The 22,609-nt window shown below is 41.7% G+C and overlaps 1 protein-coding gene across 1 annotated transcript in view; it reads right to left on the reverse strand.

The window, feature by feature from the left end:
* The window catches only part of thsd7aa (thrombospondin, type I, domain containing 7Aa), a 145,815-nt gene that overhangs the window by 56,025 nt on the left and 67,181 nt on the right, over window positions 1-22,609 (reverse strand). The window contains exons 11-13 of the mRNA XM_070438562.1: window positions 9,516-9,710; window positions 3,849-4,095; window positions 1,870-1,985 (exon numbers count right to left, since the gene is read on the reverse strand). Coding sequence (XP_070294663.1) covers window positions 1,870-1,985; window positions 3,849-4,095; window positions 9,516-9,710 — 558 coding nt within the window. The remainder of the gene's footprint in view (window positions 1-1,869; window positions 1,986-3,848; window positions 4,096-9,515; window positions 9,711-22,609) is intronic.

Below are 22,609 nucleotides of genomic sequence, written 5' to 3' on the forward strand. Positions count from 1 at the left end.
ACAGAGACAATAACAGCATCACTCAAGCAACTTCCATTGGGCCTGGAAGTGTAAAATGATTATGATGAATGCCTGTTACGTACTTGAGAAATGCAAATCACAGTTCCTTGAAAAGGTCCTTGTAAAACAAGTGTGTTTTGTTTGCTGTTGACTTTTAGCAGCTGTGTGTCATTAACCTTGCTCAACAATGAAACATAATGAAGGAGCACAGTTGGTTCCCAGCTCTCTCTAGTTTAGTGTTCTACAGCAGATCTGTACTTTCCTGACCAGTTCTGAGAGAAGGTAATGCAATCAAGTATGGGATATTGATTGATATGGGCTTCTCTTATGTGCTAGTGTCCACCCACCTCAGTGAGGTTATATTGTCCTTACTACAGGAAGTCCATATGTGACTCACCACCTGGATTCGGTCTTATTAGAAATTAGATTTTTTTACATTGGCAAAAAGTAGAGACGCAAAGCTACAAAATGGTATAACATACACAGCATTTTTGACGAACAATAGGAAGGTTTTTGAAAGTTGAAAGTTGATAAACTTGTAAACTCACTTTTGAGAAAAGGGCCTTTGAATGTTTTGGTACCTACTGGAGAGCTCTCCTTTGTCTATGCCCATTCAGCATTGTTCACACCCTCTTATGCCAGCCCAACCCATCTCTTTAAGGATTACATGTGAGGTCATGTGCTAAACAGTGAGAAGTAAAGATTAAGATTAAAAGTGGTGAAAGTAGTAGCCTACAATAAGGAAAAATTCCAGGTAAACAGAAAGTGTCCAGATAAAAATGTTGATAAAAAAAATAATCCATTCAAACGGCTCTCCTATGAAGTCGGGACTTCCGACATACGCCTAGTTTCCTGGAACGGGTCACATGTCTAAGCTATATACAGTACAGGCAGTAATCCATATCTCTATCAGGATCACATTACAGTGGCCATATCCATGTTGCAATGTAGGATCCATAGAGATAGCTAGCTGCAGTAGCTAGCTCCTTCTCATTGGAGAAGGATAAATCCATGACCATATACTCATAGTAAAGCCAGATGACCTGTGTGCCAAATGTGAAATAATACCAGCAAGATTACTAGCAGAGACAGATTAAAGGATAGAAGACTAGGAAAACAAGCCCAGGGACTGTTCTTTAGACTCTATAAAGTATTGCTATTGCAGATGTTTCTGTAGAGTAATCATGTCAAGTATTTCATGAATATAACACTCACTCCGGGGAAATGGAAATCACAGAAACATGTATCCTAACAAGTGTGTTCTAGCTCACAAAGAGGTTGTTGCAGTGCGGGCAAATGGCTTCATAAATGGTACGGCACTTTTTGCTTATTAGCTGCATTTGTACTAGTTCTTGATATAGAAAAATGTTGCCAAGCAACAATGCGCGTTCGTTGGTTCCTGTTACGGTTCTGACTTAGCTAATTATTTTCTCAGCTCAAACTGAAACATTTGATGAGGAGAAGAGTAACCATTCCATAACGGTGCAAGTGTTTTGTTTATCAGATTTGTCGGGCCTGTCGAAACCAGAAAGCAAACACTTAACGACAGACCCACTATTATTTAGCATTCTCTGTTGTAAGGAATTCCTTCAAATGCTTTGAAGCGCGTGCTCTTCTCAAAACCACATGCCATAGGCTACATCTCTTGAGCATTTTTGCCATGGACAGACTGCTCTGTATCTGTGTGTACTGTAATGTATACTTGAGAATAATAGGCTGTACCTGCTTGGCATATTGTACATCTCTTGACATAATTGCATTTTTGCCATAGACAACAAACAATATATGTCTGTACTTGAGTGTGTTGAGAGGATGTACATTGTTTTATATCTGTGTATTCTTGAGAATGTTGAGAAGGCTAGTAGGTACCTGCTTTGCATATGGCAGGGCAGGCGCTCCAGTCGCTGTAGGGGGTGACGCTGCAGTCTCTTTTACATGGCAGGAGGCAAGGCCTGACTGTCTCAGGACGAATACTCTCCGGACACCTGAAATTACATGAAATCACATCATCTAGATCACGTGTCAAACTCATCCCACGGAGGGCCGAGTGTCTGCAGGTTTTTGCTCCTCCCTTGTACTTGATTGATGAATTAAGGTCACTAATTAGTAAGGAACTCCCCTCACCTAGTTGTCTAAGTCTTAATTGAAAGGAAAAAAACTAAAACCAGCAGACTCTAGGCCCTCCATGGAATGAGTTTGACTCCCCTGTGCTAGATGCATATGCACAGACACATGATAGAGCCAAAATAACCATACTGCGCTGTGTTCAGCTGAGGATGGGGTGCTTGTCACCACCTGACCTTAGTTTTCTATATTTTCTGTGTTATTTTGGTCAGGTCAGGGTGTGACGAGGGTGGGTATGTGTGTTTTTGTCTTGTCTAGGGTTTTTGTTTATCTATGGGGATTTTGTATGTCTAGGTAATGTAGGTTTATGGTGGCCTGAATTGGTTCCCAATCAGAGTCAGCTGTTTATCGTTGTCTCTGATTGGGGATCCTATTTAGGTTGCCATTTTCCATTTAGGTTTTGTGGGTAGTTGTCTATGTGTTGTTGCCTGTCAGCACTCATTTTTGTATAGCTTCACGGTTCGTTTGTTATTTTGTTTAGTGTTCGTTCTTTAAATAAATTAGTATGTACGCATCCCACGCTGCGCCTTGGTCTCCTCTCTTTGACGGCCGTGACAGTGCTTGAATGTGTCAAAATCTAAATGTGTCGAGATGTGTGCATATACCGCTTCTGTTAACGAATGCATATTTGTCTGGTCAAAATAATATCACCGCTTCCGGTATATATCAATACGGGTCATTGGTATAAGGAATGCTGCAGGGATTCTCCCAGTATATTGTGAATCATTGGTTTTAGGGCTGCAGATTGAGCCCCTACTGTACATTGCTTTGAATATCATATCCCCCCTGTAACAGTGTTAACTTGTTCATGTTCTAAATGGTAATGAACTCATTAGCATATCATACCCGTTTCAGTCATGACATTATACGATTTCATTATTTGATATCATGGTATATTAGTATATATCATGGTATATTATATTGTCCCAAATCTAGTGGGTGCGTTAAGTTGTGTCATGTATTAAGTGATAGTAGTTCAGCAGCTGTAACTATGAGCAGCATTGTGCGCTAGTGTGAAGTGGTAGCTGGGTAAAATAAAACCCTGGATGGGAGAATCAGAAACTGCTGGAATAAAACTGTCCGAGGCTCATTTCCATACCCAGCATGGGATCTAGCCCTTCCCCAGTCAGCCTAGTAGCTCCAGCTTATCCTGCCAGAATAATGCTTCTATTAAAGCTGAATAAATAAATAGATAATTCAATATAATTCATGTCCCTAAGATGCCCTAAGGGTGGTAGGGAGGGAGAACCCAGATGCTTTAGAACAAATGTCTGGAACCTAGGCAGAAACCTGTCAGGGAACCCATCAGCTTACAGCTATGCAGCCAGTCAGACAGTGATAACAATAGGATTTTGTTCCTTCCATGGACAGATACTGGGACAAATGCTCTGTGCTTTCGTGCTTTGATTTATGCTTGGCAAAGGCTTATTGAACCCTGCATACGTAGTATGCCAAATCAGCCTAAGCATAACCGTTCTACTCGCATTTACTTTCTGTAATTTGCTTGAACAAAAATATTCCTCTCTCACTTTACACAACTATTATATTCATATACTACTTATGTTGGTATTCAGTTATCTTTTTGAAGGAAAAACTTTTACTCTTACAACTTTGGGTGCTTATAAAGCGCTATATAAATACCAAGTATTATTATTATTTTTATTTTGAAGGTGGAACTCTTACTTAGAAAAAATAAACTCTTATTTTGAAGGAGAGACTCTTACTTTTTGGGTGGCACCTGTCCCACATTGACCCGTACACAGATGACCTTCCGTGTCTGCATCCCCACAGAGCATGAGGAGTCCCCTCCCCCAACTCCGGCCCGAGCCCCTGTGGAGTTGGCAGAGGGGACCGAGGTGTCCTCGATACACTGTCCCCAGGGTCCTGTCTGCCAGTGGTACACAGTACAAGGGTGGTCGTTGCAACTCCGCACCTCCTGGAGAGCAACGCTGTTGGGGCACTGGACCCCGCCTGTCAAATACACAACAACCAAATTATCAACCAATCAAACGTATCTATAAACCCCAACAGCAATTGTCAAAAAGACCCCAAAGAGGAAGCAGAAGCACAAACACCACATTCAAATACAGGAGATACTAATGGGGATCCCTAATAAATACAAATACTCAGTTACATGAGTGTGGTTTGCCTTGATTCGCTGGGAACAAGACAGCTCAGCCAATAGGGTTTATTTGCTAAGCTTCGTAAGTTGCACTGAATATTGAGCCTGAGCTGACAACGTTGTCATCTTATCATAACGAGAAAGTGAGTAAGTTAAGCTGTTTGTCTCTGATCATCCAAGCCTTCTCCACTTCCATTCAATTGATCCATCTGTGTCTTGTGCTCTAAAGATTAACTTCTCTTTTTGGTTCCACTCATTGGGTTAAAAACATTAGTACAGCAGTGTCAGAGCTAAATAAACCAATATTGTCCCTTGGGGGAAAGCAGTCATGGAGATGGAGACAACGGAGATGAGTTGACCCGGGGTCTGACAGTATCTTGGACACCAGGTGGACCACATGTGACCCCTTTTCCACCCCTATCACAGATCGTTGTCATGTGTGTGTGTTGTATCTGTGTGTGTGTGACCCTTAACCACCCCTCACCACGATGGGATGTCAGACATTAGCAGGCTCTGTCACGCTGGGATACCAGACCCCCGAAGGGAAGGTCAACCATTACCAATCAATGCGATCCAGTGGCCAATCAATGAGATCCACCAGCCAATGAAAGTGAAGGACATAACCACCGCGATCCTCCATTCAATGCTGGAGAAGGACTAAGATCAGCCAATCATTGGTGGAGCAGGGGAAAACTGATGAAACTTACATAGGGAAATGCTTCTGTCTTCAAAAGCCACACAGTGAAGATTTATAATTGACCTCTGTAGCCCCTTTGGGAGCATGTCCTTCAACGGGTCATTTCTAAAGGATGCTATTGACTTTTTTCCTCCAAGAGACATTAGTTAGTCAGGTATGTTGTGTCATTATTAGTACTATGGTTAATTAATGACGTTGTAAAGCCGTATTCGAATGTTTCAGTGTTACTAATAAAACTATTGAACTCTGACTCAGTGTGGATTATTGAATATCTGCTTTGCTGGTAGTGCCATTATTTTCTTTACAAGTCTTGTAAAAGGTCTCTAACCATAAAAATCATGCAGAGGTTATATTATGTTTTCTTATATCCTTTACAACAAAGTACCTCCTTTGCCTCCATGTTACGTTACAGAGCTCTTCGAGTCAAAGTCCCTATAACCTTTCACGACATGTAAAACAAGGCCAAGTCTCCCTACAGTTGTTATTAACAGAACTTTAACTAGTGGGTCAAGCTACCTCGGCTAATCGTTTGTGATATTACGAGTGTCCTAACATGGCCTGTTGTAATTACTCTACGGGCTCAACCCCACTTCTCTCTGAGTTGCAATTACCCAGTCGTTATTATTCTGCTATTTTCTCCAATTGACTGCAAAATGCTCTCTCTACTCCCTGAGAGTCTAACTTGAGATCACCGCACCACTTGAATGTTGGCACAAGGCAAAACATTTTACCAATTCATAATTTATGCATCTCTCAAGTCAGGTTTCGGGCCTGAATTGGGAGGTCCTCAATCAGCGTGTGTGATAACAGATGTTCAGTAGAGATGTAGGACGACACTCAACCCACACCTGGCGTCTGCCACACACACACACGCAGACACAGACACACGCACAGGCACTTACACACACCGCTTGTCGTTTGTCCTGGACAGTGTCTGTCTGCTGAGGGATAGGAAGGCTGATAAATGAAGCAAGGCATTCAGCCTGATTCTCTTTCTGCAGTGACGACGGAGTTACGGTCATCCCCATGCCAGATCATACTAGTATTCATAATGTAGAAAGTCTCTCTCTCTCTCTCTCTCTCTCTCTCTCTCTCTCTCTCTCTCTCTCTCTCTCTCTCTCTCTCTCTCTCTCTCTCTCTCTCTCTCGTGGATATTTTGAATATGCCACCGACAATCTTTCAAATGATTAGGACACGTACAGTAAACACCTTAATCGGGGTTCCAGCTGTGTATTTGATCTGNAGGATGCCCTGCAGCATTACTGTCCTAGTGGCATGAGGATGCCCTGCAGCATTACTGTCCTAGTGGCATGAGGATGCCCTGCAGCATTACTGTCCCAGATGTTGACAGAGGTTGTTTCCATTTCTTCAATGTCTAGTATTCTGAGTTTCCACCCTGGGCCAATACCCTCTCTTTTGACATAGGGGTAGTGAACTCTTATAGCACTGTGCCAGGGGATGGTCTGTGTAGTAGTCAGCAAATAGTGTCTCTGGATTGTCCTTGAGGAGCTTATTTTTGTACTCAAGAGTTTTCACACATCTCACTTCACACTTCAGTGCTAATTGAAGTTGCAGCCAAGTCTGTTCTGTCCTAGAAGCTTGGTAGCTTAGTAGCCTTATTTGCTAAGCTTTATATAACAAAATTACCTACAGATTGTCTTTTACTTTTTGGCTTCAGAAGTAGGTTCAGACTGAACATTGCTCACTCAGTTTTGTGTTGGATGTTATTTCAAGGTTTCCTCTATGTTTCCTCTGCAGGTTTTGGTTTGTTAGAACCATCCTTTATCCTTCTTTATGATTGGACGATGGAGCTGGGCATACCAGTGATTTGATCACATGTACGCATGTTTCTCAAGTGACGTATGTGTTAATTATTGTGTTGGATATAGTTTTTTTTCAGGAGCTACCTGCTTTTCTAGTGCTACTGTGCCTTATGCTGTGGACTTCTGTTGCAAAAACCACTCATCTTCCCAATCAGTTACTGCTGTTTGGTTATTTTGCTCTGCCCAGAATACCTGCTCATACGCAGTGCACCAGTAAGCCTATGGTCTGATGAGTCTTCCCAAGTGTCCCCAGTGGATAGGCCAAGTACCTGGTTGAGAACCACTGTTCTAGGTGACAGTGTTCAGTTCAGTAGGCAATTTGATGGCTGAAATCTCAATTGTAATTTAAAATGAAATCGGTAATAATAATGCATGTCATTGCTTAAATGATGTGTCAACATTGTAACTTGTTTCTCAGCCATGAGAAACATCCACCTTAGACAACTGGTGGTGAAATTATTATTAATCAGTTCTATTTTTTCTTCGAGGTCATCTATCAATTTTTTTGGTGGAGGGAAATCTACATTGTTTGCATTGTCCGTCCTGGCCTTTGTGTTCTGCATCTATAATGGCTATATGCAGGTCAGATACCTGAGCAACTGGGTTACCAGCCCCTGCTTCATCACAGGTAAGAGACATGGGTGACATACTGCATACCATCAGGGTTCCCCAACTGGCGGCCCTTGGGCCCAATTTGGCCCGCAAGTGATTTTATTTGGCTCCCATGCATTCTGACAAAAATGTATAAAAAATGTTGGACTTAAAAGACTGTAAAAACACCAGCAAATCAGCTGAAATTAGTTTCATTTTGGATATCTGTTCCAAAGTATTTCCACGCATAATAGAGAGATATACACAGTGTACAAAACAATAGGAACATTTCCATGACATAGACTAGGTGAATCCAGGTGAAAGCTATGATGCCTTATTCAGTATGTTTACATGCACACTAATAATTAGATATCAAATAGATTATGGCAGTAGACAGATTATGCAGTAGTCATGTAAACACCTTACTCTGCTTATCTTAATCGGTGTGAGGTAAAAATCAAAGTAAGCATACATCGATTAAAATACCTGGTTTTCTGAGCAATCTTTCAAATGATTAGGACACGTACAGTAAACACCTTAATCGGTGTTCCAGCTGTGTATTTGATCTGCACATGTGCTAGCACCAGCCGAGCGAGCCTCCCTCTTTAGCGTGAGTGAAGTGTGTTCGGAACAACTGAATGTATGCTTCTTAGAAGTAGTTTTCACATAAATACTTCATATGTCCGAACCCAGAATCAAATATGCTTCCAAGAAATAACCTGGCAGCTGTGGTGGAACGTTTATTTTGATTGCCGATTTTCTGCAATTAGCCTGATTTCAGATGTGTCCATGTAAACAAGATTATTAGGGAAATCGTTCTTCTACCTAAGCATGTAAACATTTTAATCAAACTATTATATTAATCTGACTATCATCAATGTCTTGCTATGGTCCAGTGGAGAATATCTACAAGAACTGTTAAAATCATAGCAGACTATAAAATATACTACAACATGCTGATCTACTGCCAGGCAATCACACAGCCTAGAGTGGGTTGTATAGAGATGGGTTCTCAGGTCGTGACTGGCAGCTTAGACGGTAAGACTCTAACCCAGAGGCACTTGTTCCATTACTGACCACACTCCCCCTTCCACACTTCTCTTCTCCTTAGGGTTTCAGTCTCCTCTCGTTCAGGTTTCAGACAGCACTTAACACTAAGGAATTCTCTTTACTAGCACTGCACTGTTGAGGGTCAGTACAAGTTTTACATAGTACAAGCATAACATTATGCTGAGCAGGCAGTGAGGGGAAATAGATTGGTACGCAGGTAGCCATATATCGAATACATACATCAACTTATAACATCTACAGGGCTGAGAAACTACATCTATGGGAACACTGCATTCTAAGGGCATGGGAAATGATAGTACCGAAAAGTGCAGGAACCTTGGGCACCTGCGATAGACCTTAAAGGAAGGTAAACGCAAAGTGGTTATGATTTTTTTGGAACCATCCATACATTTGTGAAAGGTGCAATAAAGAATACTATGCACTAGGGCTCCAAGCACTTCACAACAACGCTCAGATTCTTTGAGCCTAAACATTGAAAATGTAGCTCTAGAGAATTGTACAGCCATATATCCTACAGTATTCAAGCTTGTTATTCCTTGTGACTATGTCACATCACACAACCTTACCCTGCATCACAGTAACCCAGGCTACAACCTGAGCAGTCGCTGTGGAGGAGGAACATACACAATCATTTATACTATTTGGCTGTTGGAACATAGAAGAGAGGCAGAGAGAAGCAAAGAATGAGGGCATGGTGAAATGCTTGCTTCAGCAGCCTCATATGAGATACCAGATACTCTCCTGCATGCTGTGCAGACCTGGGATCAAATGAAGAAAATGTTATCTTTCCAATATTTTAGCTGCACATGATTGAGCTCAGAACCAATAGAAAAGTGAAAACCCTGTCCAGCTACATACACTACAGACAGGCTCTATCAATCATCAATGTACTTGAAAGAAAACAGATACTATTTGAACCCCGGTCTGATGCTGTGTGGCCTGGTCCTAGATCCGTTAGTGCGGTCTTGCCAACTCCCATAGGTCAACTCCTATGTTTGGTATGACAACAACCATTTGAGTCAGCTGTACTACACAGACAGGTCTGGGACCAGGTCTGACGCTGTGCGTTGTGTGATTGTAGTCTCACCTTCCCCTGCGCTGTAGGCCAGTACAGAGCGTGCTCTCATCTGCCTTCCCTCTGTGTTCTTCCCGGAGCAGGTGTGTGAGCACAGCGACCAGGTGGTCCAGGGACTGAGGACACAGTCCTTGGGGCAAGGCACCTCACAGATGATGGGCATGGGCAGGATGGCATCACGGCATAACTGGCGGTCCACATACTCACCTGGAGGCACAGGGAGACAGGAGACACAGTATGAGGCTAGCTGAGGATACTTAGAAAGTGAAGGTGTCCATATCTGTTACATACACATACAATACAATACACAGTCCGTATCATGTGCCGATATCATCCACAAAATCACATTGCAAAATCAGATCTGGCGCACTTGTTCACATAGACACTTAGCTCCCGAGAGGCGCAGCGGTCTAAGACACTGCATTGCAGTGCTAGAGGCACCACTACAAACCCTGGTTCGATCCTGGGCTGTATCACAACTGGCCGCAATCGGGAGTCCCATAGGGCGGCGCACATTTGGCCCAGAGTCGTCCTGGTTCGGGTTTGGCTGGTGTAGGCTGTCATTGTAAATAAGAATTTATTCTTTATTCTTATTTATTCTTTATTCTCAATAAAACCCAGATATTGGTTATCTAAGGAGAGAGGGAGTTTAATAGACAACCCTATAAGAGTACACAAACCACATACAATACTTGTCCACATGTTCACCAAGTCTGAAGGGAAAATACGCATTGGGTATTACGATAAATGTTTACACCATCATGAAAGATTGGTTCGCTTTCTCAGGCAGACGACAGAGCCATTAGACATGAGGGGGAATTAAAACATATTTCAAAACAAGAACATATGAATTAAAGTGGATATTTGCACCAATTTAAATTCGAACTCAGGCAGTGAGGCATTAGTTTAATATTTTAATAATGACTTTGACAGCGTACATGGAATAAAAATGTGCTCATATCCAAATGACTGCATCTCTAATGCATAAGCTAGCTGGATAAAACCTTGTGTATCTCCAACTGTGTCACACAGACATTAAGACAACAGATACTGAATCATTGTCATCTTTTTTTATTACATTTTTTTTAATTAACTCATCCACCAACCCCATCTTTGGAGGACAAATCTCTTTTGAGTTTTTTTAAAGCTTTTCTGCTACAAATACATATATTATACATACACATTTTGCATACACATTTTACATTCATGGTACTTTTTTATAAAGCAGTCACATTACAATAATACATTACCAAACATAAGCTCTTTAATCCCACCCCTCAGCCACTCTCAGACCACCCTCGTTTGGTTTCCATGTGACATATATTTTTTAACTGTGCTGTGATGTTTTACATGTTGAACCTTTCTAATCTTATAGTGTCCACAGATTGTGAGCTAAAGATGAAAACCTTTCCTATGAGTATTATTATATTATTTATTGATCGACTATGGCTTTCCAAATCGCCCAACACTGCTATTTGTAAGGTTCATTTTAAGTGAATGTAGTGTTTTTTTAACCATTCCTGAACCTGTGACCAGAAACAAGTTACATAGGGGCAATACCAGAATAAATTATCTTGTGATTCTGTCTCTTCGCAGCAAAATCTACAGAGCTGAGATTGTTGTATGCCCAATATACAGTTGAAGTCGGAAGTTTACACACACTTAGGTTGGAGTCATTAACACTCGTTTTTCAACAACTCCACAAATTTCTTGTTAACAAACTATAGTTTTGGCAAGTTGGTTAGGACATCTACTTTGTGCATGACACAAGTAATTTTTCCAACAAATGTTTACTGTATCACAATTCCAGTGGGTCAGAAGTTTACATACACTAAGTTGACTGTGCCTTTAAACAGCTTGGAAAATTCCAGAAAATGATGTCATGGCTTTAGAAGCTTCTGGCTAATTGACATCATTTGAGTCAATTAGAGGTGTGGATGTATTTCAAGGCCTACCTTCAAACTCAGTGCCTCTTTTCTTGACATCATGGGAAAATCTAAAGAAATCAGCCAAGACCTCAGAAAAAAAGACCTCCACAAATCTGGTTCATCCTTGGGAGCAATTTCCAAATGCCTGAAGGTACCACGTTCATCTGTACAAACAATAGTACACAAGTATAAACACCATGGGACCACGCAGCCGTCACACCGCTCAGGAAGGAGACGCGTTCTGTCTCCTAGAGATGATTGTACTTTGGTGTGAAAAGTGCAAATCAATCCCAGAACAACAGCAAAGGACCTTGTGAAGATGCTGGAGGAAACAGGTACAAAAGTATCTCTATCCACAGTAAAAACGAGTCCTATATCGACATAAACTGAAAGGCCGCTCAGCAAGGAAGAAGCCACTGCTCCAAAACCGCCATAAAAAAGCCAGACTACGGTTTGCAACTGCACATGGGGACAAAGATCAAACTTTCTGGAGAAATGAGGGAAAGAAAGTGAGGAAAATAATTTTGGAGGATGGCCTGGTGTCAAGAAGGGCAGCAAAGAAGCCACTTCTCTCCAGGAAAAACATCAGGGGCAGACTGATATTCTGCAAAAGGTACAGGGATTGGACTGCTGAGGACTGGGGTAGTCATTTTCTCTGATGAATCCCCTTTCCGATTGTTTGGGGCATCCGGTAAAAAGCTTGTCCGGAGAAGACAAGGCGAGCGCTACCATCAGTCCTGTATCATGCCAACAGTAAAGCATCCTGAGACCATTCATGTGTGGTGTTGATTCTCAGCCAAGGGAGTGGGCTCACTCACAATTTTGCCTAAGAACACAGCAATGAATAAAGAATGGTACCAACACATCCTCCGATGTACCAACTTCTCCTAACCATCCAGGAACAGTTTGGTGACGAACAATGCCTTTTCCAGCATGATGGAGCACCTTGCCATAGGGCAAAAGTGATAACTAAGTGGCCCGGGGAACAAAACATCAATATTTTGGGTCCATGGCTAGGAAACTCCACAGACCTTAATCCGATTGAGAACTTGTGGTCAATCCTCAAGAGGCGGGTGGACAAACAAAAACCCACAAATTCTGACAAACTCCAAGCATTGATAATGCAGGAATGAGCTGCCATCAGTCAGGATGTAAATAATTCTCTCTACTATTATTCTGACATTTCACATTCTTAAAATAAAGTAGTGATCCTAACTGACATAAGACAGGGAATATTTACTAGGATTAAATGTCAGGAATTGTGAAAAACTGAGTTTAAATGTATTTGGCTAAGGTGTATGTAAACTTACAACTTCAACTGTATATAGCATTCTGTTAGTGGCAAGAATTTTATATAATAATTTAAATTGAAAAATTCAAAGTGTTTTTTGTACCAGTTCAAAAACCATTTGCCATGTATCTTTCAAATATGGCAGGCAAACAAGTTCCCTACCTTCTCCCTTTTCCACTTGCCTCCTCCATTTTTGTGGTAATGCTGCAGTCAGTTGGTTGTAAGTTTGGATTGAGCAGACATTCCCATATATTTTCGATAGCTGCATATGTGACATAACTCCTTCAATTCTATTCATAATATCATTAATAAATATAATAATACAAATAATAAAAATCCTTTAAAATATTTTTTTATCAATCAGTACATCCTTTTAAGGATCTGACCCGTTTTCGCCTAAAGTGACATACACAAATCTAACTGTGTGTAGCTCAGGACCTGAAGCAAGGATATGGACACCGATCCCGTAGAGGATATTTGAGTTTAACCATAACATTTGTTGTAATATTTGTTCTATCTTTTCTGGAGGATAAAACTGAAATTGTAACCAGCTTAGTATGGCTGGTTTAAGAAAGGGCGATACTTTAAACAAAATTACATTTAAAATAGTCGGAAATGAGAAGTTGTAATCTGTATAAAGGCAATAAGGCATTTTTTTAACAATGGAGGAGCCTTTCTTAATAATCGACTGGAGAACAATTTTGGGTTTAAGTATAACTTATGTATGAGTGAAGCTTTTAGTGAGAGGTTTAAAGCTTTTATATTGAATAATTTTAGCCCCCAAAACTCATATTCATTATATAAATAGGCACATTCAATTTTGTCTGGCTTAGGGTTCCAAAGAAAATGAAATATTTTTTGCTCATATGATTTAAAAAACGAGTCGTCTGGATTATGCAGCACGATTAGTAAGTAAGTAAGTGAACTGTAATAGGACCAAATAGTTAATTTAATCAATGTGATTTTTCCATAAAAAGACAAGTATTTACCTCTCCATGGTTGCAGAATCWTATCTATTTTTGCTAACTTTCTATTGAAATTGATTGTGGTAAGTTCCTTTATATTTTCGATATGTGAATACCAAGAATGTCTGCTTCACCATCTGCCCATTTCATTGGTAAACTACAAGGTAGTGTAAACACTGTGTCTTTTAACGATCCAATACGTAATATGGTACACTTGTCATAATTAGGTTTTAGTCCAAAGAGGCTAGAAAAGTGATCAAGATCTTCAATGAGACTGTGCAGGGATTGAGATTGCGGACTTAAAGAAAAATCTTGAGTCATGGATCTACATTGCTACTTTTGTTTTTATCCCCTGGATTTCTATCCCCTTGAAGTTCTTGTTGGATCTAATTTTAATAGCTAGCGTTTCAATGGCCATAATAAATAGATATGGAGACAACGGACAGCCTTGTTTTACTCCTCTTAAAGCTCAATACTTTCTGAGAAGTAACCATTATTTACAATTTTACATCTGGGGTTGCTGTACATAACTTTAACCCATTGTATAAGAGATTCACTGAAAAGTAATCCAGGCATTTATATATAAATTCTAGTCATACTTTATCAAATGCCTTTTCAAAATCTGCTATGAAGACCAGGCTTGGTACTGTATCTTTGATGTTCAATTGTTACAAGTAATTGCCATATATTATCTCCAATATATCGTCCATGCAAAAAAAACGGTCTGATCAGGATGAACAATATCTGGTAAAACCTTTTTTATTCTATGTTCATGCATTTCGCCAGGATTTTCGCATCACAACAGTGAAGTATAAGAGGCCTCCAGATTTTTCAATGGACTGGATCTTTATACTTACCACCTGAGTCCTGTTTTAGTAGTAATACAATCAAACCTTCTTGTTGAGTACCTGAAAGTCTACCATTTGTATAAGAGTAATTAAAACATGATAATAATGGATCTTTGAGTACATCAAAAAAGGACTGATACACCTCTACTGGTATACCATCAAGACTTGGTGGTTTTCCAGACTGAAAATATTTAATTGCCTCAAAAAGTTCCTCTTCTGTAAGTTGGCCTTAACACAGGTCTTTCTGTAAATTTGTATATTTTACATTATTATTATTAGGAAAGAAAGCTTTACATCATGTTGTGCATTTTTCACAATTATCCATCCAATTAGCTTTATTTTTATACATTACACTTGATCGTTCTTGAGTAAGTACCTCCAATTATTTTTGTTTTTCCTCTTACCTATTTTGTTCCTCTATAGTACAGTTTCCATTACCATCTACCTGCGCTGTTAATTCGTCCATTTTCTTTGTCAGTCTATTTTCTTTTGACCTATACTGCTTTTGTTTTAATTGTATTGTATTGGATGGTAATTGTATTGGCATTGTATTGAATGGCCTCTAAAAGTACATGCAAAAGCATCCAATACAATAAGGGGATTCTGAATTGTTTATATACTAATGTCTTAGTTAAGAACATATTGTCATCCATTAGGCTTTGATTAAATTTCCAATATCCCCRTCCACATGGAAATTCTGTAAGAGTTATATTGAGGCCAATTCGATGGTGGTCCGATCGCATTCGTTCTCCTATTAAAACTGTTTTAAACTTTTGATGCCAGCAAGAATAAGACCAGGAAGTTGTCAAGACGGCTAGCTTGATTAAACCTCCTCCATGTATATCTCACTAGGTCAGGGTTTTCATTCTCCATATAGCCACTAGTTCTAATGTATCCATGATATTTATGATCTCCTTAGGTGCATGAGGGGGATAGTTTGTAGTGTGATTTCTTTTACGATCCATTGAGGTACTTAAAACCGTATTATAATCTCCCACCATAATAATAGATTCATTCGTTGCCGGTGAGCTCAATAGATTATTATATATATTTTAGAAGTGTGAATCATCWTTATTTGGCCCATATAGATTAATTAGCCAGATCTGTTTTTTGGTCCAATAGCATAATTAAAAGAATCCATCTTCCTTGAGRATCTGTTTGCACAATCGGATTAAAATTTGTATTAATTAGTATAATCACCYCTTTGTCATCTTTGCGAAGGTGGAATATTCTGTCCTTGACAAATGTCCTCACATGCACACACACACGCACGCACATTTACATTACATTTACATTTAAGTCATTTAGCAGACGCTCTTATCCAGAGCGACAGACACACGCACAGACACACGCACACACACACACATCCCTGGATCATGATGCTCTGACATAATGTCATACATATTCTACATGTTTAACACATAACACCATTGGAGTCGGCAGGACGACTGGTACTGTATCAATAATGTTGATCACATGAAAGTCAGTACCCTGCCATAAGCGTTAAGACAATATTATTGTTCTACCTCTCCACATGTTACATAGCTACACCAAATCTGATGAGATAGCTGTGAGCACAGGAAGCAGTATGATCCCCTCAATGTTTGCAAATTTGAATGAGAGAGCCTGGGGAGGAGGGAGGGAGGGAGGGAGAGAGGGAGAGAGGGGGATAGGGAGAGGGGGAGAGAGGGAGATAGAGGGGGGGGGGAGAGAGAGAGAGGCATCATTTCCAGGTTATCAGGCATTTATCAGGCATCATTTCCAGGTTCATAGCCTTGTGAAATTACTTAATTTGATTTGACAGCCTGGAAACAAATACTTTTAAAACATTTATGAATAATAGGCAAAATATATATATATATATTTAATATAAGATTGAGCTAAGGTCTATTTCTGGAATGTTGAAGGTCAGAATAAGCATGCCTGACCACGGAAAGTCTCAAAATGGATTTAGGACCATCCTTAATGGCTTAAAAAGGAAACAAACAACAACTTAGGGCTTTAAGGCATTTAGGATTTAGAGACAGTTGAGGTATTTTCAAGGTTTCATTAGGACATGAGATAGTGTTGTGGTCCTGCACCAGGACTGTATCAATCTAAATCTGTGGTACTCCACCACTACCGCCACTCCTACCCTTCTCCTCACCCCATCCTATTGCATAACTTCCCTCTATCATGGCATGGATCTCTCCAACACCCACCACTACCTCTTTCCTCACCCCACCTCAACCCATCCCATCACTCTTATGTCAGTCCCACTGTATCAGTGAAACCCCCACCCTTACCCCTATCCTCATCTCAACCCATCCCTCTTGTTGGTCCCACCTATCTGTATCAGTGGAAAATGCCATAGAGATGGGAAGAAGAGCTAGTGATTGTGGGATCCTGAACCATCACCGTATTGATATAAATCTGTGGGACGCCACCAACAACCCCGACCCTTATCATCACTCCGTCCCATACCCACCACAAACCCCCACCCTTATCTCACTCTCCAATACCCACCACAACCCCCACCCTTATCATCACTCCTCCCATACCACCACAACCCCCACCCTTATCCATCACTCCATCCCATACCCACCACAACCCCCACCCTATCATCACTCCATCCCATACCCACCACAACCCCCACCCTTATCATCACTCCATCCCATACCCACCACAACCCCCACCCTTATCATCACTCCATCCCATACCCACCACAACCCCACCCTTATCCTCACTCCATCCCATACCCACCACAACCCCCACCCTTATCATCACTCCATCCCATACCCACCACAACCCCCACCCTTATCATCACTCCATCCCATACCCACCACAACCCCCACCCTTATCATCACTCCATCCCATCCCACCACAACCCCCACCCTTATCCTCACTCCATCCCATACCCACCAAACCCCACCCTTATCATCACTCCTCCCATACCCACCACAACCCCCACCCTTATCATCACTCCATCCCATACCCACCACAACCCCCACCTTATCATCACTCATCCATCCCACACACCCCTCCCATCCTCACTCCATCCCATACCACACACCCCATTCCATCCTCACTCTATCCCATACCCACACAACCCCCACCCTTATCCTCACTCCATCCCATACCCACCACAACCCCACCCTTATCCTCACTCCATCCCATACCCACCACAACCTCCACCCTTATCCTCACTCCATCCCATACCCACCACAACCCCACCCTTATCCTCACTCCATCCCATACCCACCACAACCCCCACCCTTATCATCACTCCATCCCATACCCACCACAACCCCCACCCTTATCCTCACTCCATCCCATACCCACCACAACCCCCACCCTTATCCTCACTCCATCCCATACCCACCACAACCCCACCCTTATCACACTCCATCCCATACCCACCACAACCCCCACCCTTATCCTCACTCTATCCCATACCCACCACTACCCCCATTCCATCCTCACTCTATCCCATACCCATCACTACCCCCATTCCATCCTCACTCCTTCCCATACCCACCACTACCCCCATTCCATCCCACTCTATCCCATACCCATCACTACCCCCACTCTTATCATCACTCCATCCCATACCCACCACAACCCCCACCCTTATCCTAACTCTATCCCATACCCACCACTACCCCCATTCCATCCTCACTCTATCCCATACCCATCACAACCCCCACTCATATCCTCACTCTATCCCATACCCACCACTACCCCCATTCCATCCTCACTCTATCCCATACCCACCACAACCCCCACCCTTATCCTCACTCTATCCCATACCCACCACAACCCCCACCCTTATCCTCACTCCATCCCATACCCACCACAACCCCCACCCTTATCCTCACTCCATCCCATACCCACCACTACCCCCATTCCATCCTCACTCCATCCATAACCACCACACCCCCATTCCATCCTCACTCCATACCATAACCACCACTACCTCCATTCCATCCTCACTCCATCCCATAACCACCACTACCTCCATTCCATCCTTACTCCATTCCCATGCCCACTTACTACCCCCATTCCATTCCTCACTCCATCCCATAACCACCACTACCCCCATTCCATCCTCACTCCATCTCTCTCTTTTGTTTCTCCATTGGTTTCAGTGACCAGGTATGCCCACCACAACTCCCACTTCTACCCCTATCCTCATCACCCCCACCCTTTACCCCCTTCCCTCTTTCCACAACTCCCTCCCCTTATCTTCACCCATCCTATCTTCACCCCAGGTCATCCGCATAAATATCTTTGTGAAAACCCCTAATCTCACCCCATTGTATTCGAGGCCCATCTCATCTCTCTTTCATGGTCCCCTCTCTCCTATCTGTACCAGGTGATAAAAAGTCCTATAGTGGACATGAGAACCAGAGGAGCATCCAGTCTGATGACATTCTGGAGCCCCTTGGGGGAAACGAATCCATTTTCATCAGCAGACAACAGAAGATCAATAAGGTCCAGTCAAGAGGGACTGGGGGGGGGCCGCCATGGGGGGCTGGGTGTGTGTTGTGCGTGTGTGCGTGTGTGTGGTGTGTGTGTGTGTGTGTGTGTGTTGGTGATGTGTGTGTGTGTTGTGTGTGTGTGTGTGTGTGTGGTGTGGTGTGTGTGTTATAGGGGGTGTTTGAAATGGAAGTCTTCCATGCGATAGATTGGGTGAGGAAATCGTTTAATTGTTTGTATAACCATGTTTCCATCCACAGTTTTTATGCGAGTAAAGTCATACCACATTTAAAAAATTATGACAGCTTTGATGGAAACAGGAAGTTTTGGTACAATTTTATAAATGATGACAGATAATTTGTGCTTTTGACATGGTGGGATCTTTTTTGTGTCTGTAAAATGTATTATGCGAAAAATGGTAGTAGAAACAACTTTATACGCACATATTAATATAATAACCATCATATGAAAGTAAACTTKGAGTCACGCGATGATATGTTGTGTGGTCCTCCCACTACGACTCGGAAAGCATGCAGGTTATTAGGCTACAGATTAAATAAATKATGATGAACTTCACAGGGGGGTGAAAGTGCAAAGTGATGAGCTTGATGCTCCTTTCAATAAATATCSAGGGTCTTATTCTGGTGACATGAAGATCGATGCTTGRCTGCTGTTTGACAAATACAAATATTCTCGCTCTTATCCATTATAATCTCATCGTGTAGGTAGCCTACACCCACAGCCTACCCGCACTGTATCTGCGAGCTGTTGGCTAGAGCACATGTGACAAGAGTAGGCACATTTGCTATTTAAAACAACAGTTTTGTGCCAAAAATATCGGTAGAATTGAAAATGTTATAGAAATACATTGAACTTTGATTTTTAATCGTTACATGAAAACGTAAGAGAAAATGTGTGCAATACCTCATCACGTATTGATTTTCATTCGCAAGAAGTCTGTTTGGTGGAAACACCAGGGGTGAGAAAATGCGCATGTTTTCTTTATGCAGATTTGAAAATATTCGCATGAATCTGTCACCAAAATTATGTACTCCTAGTTAATGACAATGATTATTCTTATGGCTTTTGACTCACTGTCTTTTTGTGACATCTTTGTTTGACAGAATACTGTAGATTCTGTCTTAATCACAAGTCCTCAAGAGAGTCAAGACAGTAAAACAAACATGAATGTGTAACGGCAGTCTAGCTCTTCCTCCTCCTCGGACGAGGAGAGGCGAGAAGGATCGGAGGACCAATGTGCAGCGTGGTAAGTTTCCATGATTTAATGAACATGAAAACAAGACACTATACAAAAATACAAACTAACTAACCGTCACAGTCCCGTGTGGCACAAACACTGACACAGAAAACAACCACCCACAAAATCCCAACACAAAACAAGCCACCTATATATGATTCTCAATCAGGGACAACGATTGACAGCTGCCTCTGATTGAGAACCATATTAGGCTGAACACAGAAACAGACAAACTAGACACACAACATAGAATGCCCACCCAGCTCACGTCCTGACCAACACTAAAACAAGCACGACACATAAGAACTCTGGTCAGGACGTTACTGTCTTTCAGAATGTTGAAAGACAACAAACACGTACACACGAAAGGCTTTAATAATGAAGAGATTCATGACTTGCAAGAAGTACATTATTTGCAATGCAAATGAACAACAAACGTATTGAATCATGGACCGTTCAAATCCAAAACATCCTTCTCACCTTTCAGAAAGTCCCCTTTTCCCCCCCATCCTCCCTTTCCCCGTCAAGCAAGTGTCTGGAAATCAATTCAACAAAACCCACAGAGGCGAAACAAGCTTCCAACCGATCAAAGAGATAATTCTCCTTTAACTTTTACACACCTCACATGAGAACCCCCCCCCCCAGCTGGGTCTCATCTGTGTCTTGATGGAAAAGTACCAGACATCGTTTGACATATCCTCTATTTAACCCTGTCTCATTCCATCCAGGCGGTTGAAAGACTTCTGTCGCACCATAGATTTTACCACACACACACACACACAACACACACACACACACAGCACACACACACCACACAGCACACACACAGCACACACACACACAACACACACACACACACACACACACACACACACACACACACACACACACACACACCACACACAGCACACCACACACACACACAGACAGAACATACACACAGGAACACACACACACACACACACAGAACATACACACAGGAAACACACACACACTAATGTGGAAGAAAGACAGTGTAAATGGGATCTGACTGTGTGGAGCAGCACCAGATAATCTAATTTACCAGTAACTAAGTCTGATTCAACAGGGTGCAGCCGTAAAAACAAGCTCACCACATCCAGCAGCCATATTGTCTCTGTAAGTGGCAAAGAGTGATGGGAAGGTCACCATGAATGAAGAAATCAGRAATCTAGACAAAAAGGCTACCTGGGCTTGCTCACCACATAGCTAAATGGATCAATATAACACACAGAGTCTGTAGGTAGGGATTGAAAGAGGGATGGAGAGAGATAGAAAGTTGTGAAAATAAGGAGGTAGGAAGGGTTTAAAAAGGGGTAGGGAATAGGGAGTGGTGAGTAGAAGAGGGAGGGAGGGATGAAAGGATGAAGAGCCGAGGAGGGAAAGAGAGAGACTAGTGTTATTAGTGTTTCACCTCATCAATATTACTACTTTATGTAAAAATCTCCCTTTCTCAGTTCAAATAGCATTCCTCGTGTACCATACATCTTTCAATATACAATCTAGATATTCTTGTCCTCAGAAAGGAAGAGACCATTAGACTAGTAATCACCAAGGTTTACTTTCCGCTTCTAGTTAAGCTGCCTTTCCCCATTCGGCTACAATAAGAGGACTGTGTGTAATCAGCGTCACAGCAACAGCATGGTACAGGCAGCACCAGGCTCTGGCGGATGTGAATGGGAACCTTGATTACTTTTATAATATGAGAACTGATTGAGAAGTACCAACACACACACACACACATGAGCACGCGCACACACACACACTTACACTCCCTCCCTCCTTAGGGTACTCATTAGCGGGCAGTGTTCTATGGTTCAGGAATCTTCGGATAATTACTATATTCATATGCTGAATCTTAGTCGAACGAGAAAGAATAGAAAATTCCCAGGATGTAGAATACAATTACAACGCACAGTCCAATATTGAATCATGACAATTGAGTTCTTCACATTTCCCTTATAACACAATGGAGTGAGAAGGGATGCCATCGACATCTCTCATTTCTATTACCTTCTATTCATTGTTGGATTATTTAATCATCTTAAACTAAGATGAACTATTTCAGATATATTGAATTGGGATTCTATACAGGTGAATCACATCTTCATTCCTCTATAAATAAACTCACACTTCTAATCATTTGCATTGTTAAATTCTCAAGTGAGCTATGCATATTTTCTCCATTATTCTGAACTTAATTAAGTTAGGGTGAATGAAATTATTGAAATGAGACTAAACTGTGTCTCTAAAACACAAGGCCCCTTTGTTCTTCCCTGACTAAAACACAAGGCCCCTTCGGTCTTCCCTGACTAAAACACAAGGCCCCTTTGGTCTTCC

The sequence above is a fragment of the Salvelinus sp. IW2-2015 genome, unplaced genomic scaffold (genome assembly GCF_002910315.2).
Source record: "Salvelinus sp. IW2-2015 unplaced genomic scaffold, ASM291031v2 Un_scaffold1020, whole genome shotgun sequence".
Classification (NCBI taxonomy): Eukaryota; Metazoa; Chordata; class Actinopteri; order Salmoniformes; family Salmonidae; genus Salvelinus; species Salvelinus sp. IW2-2015.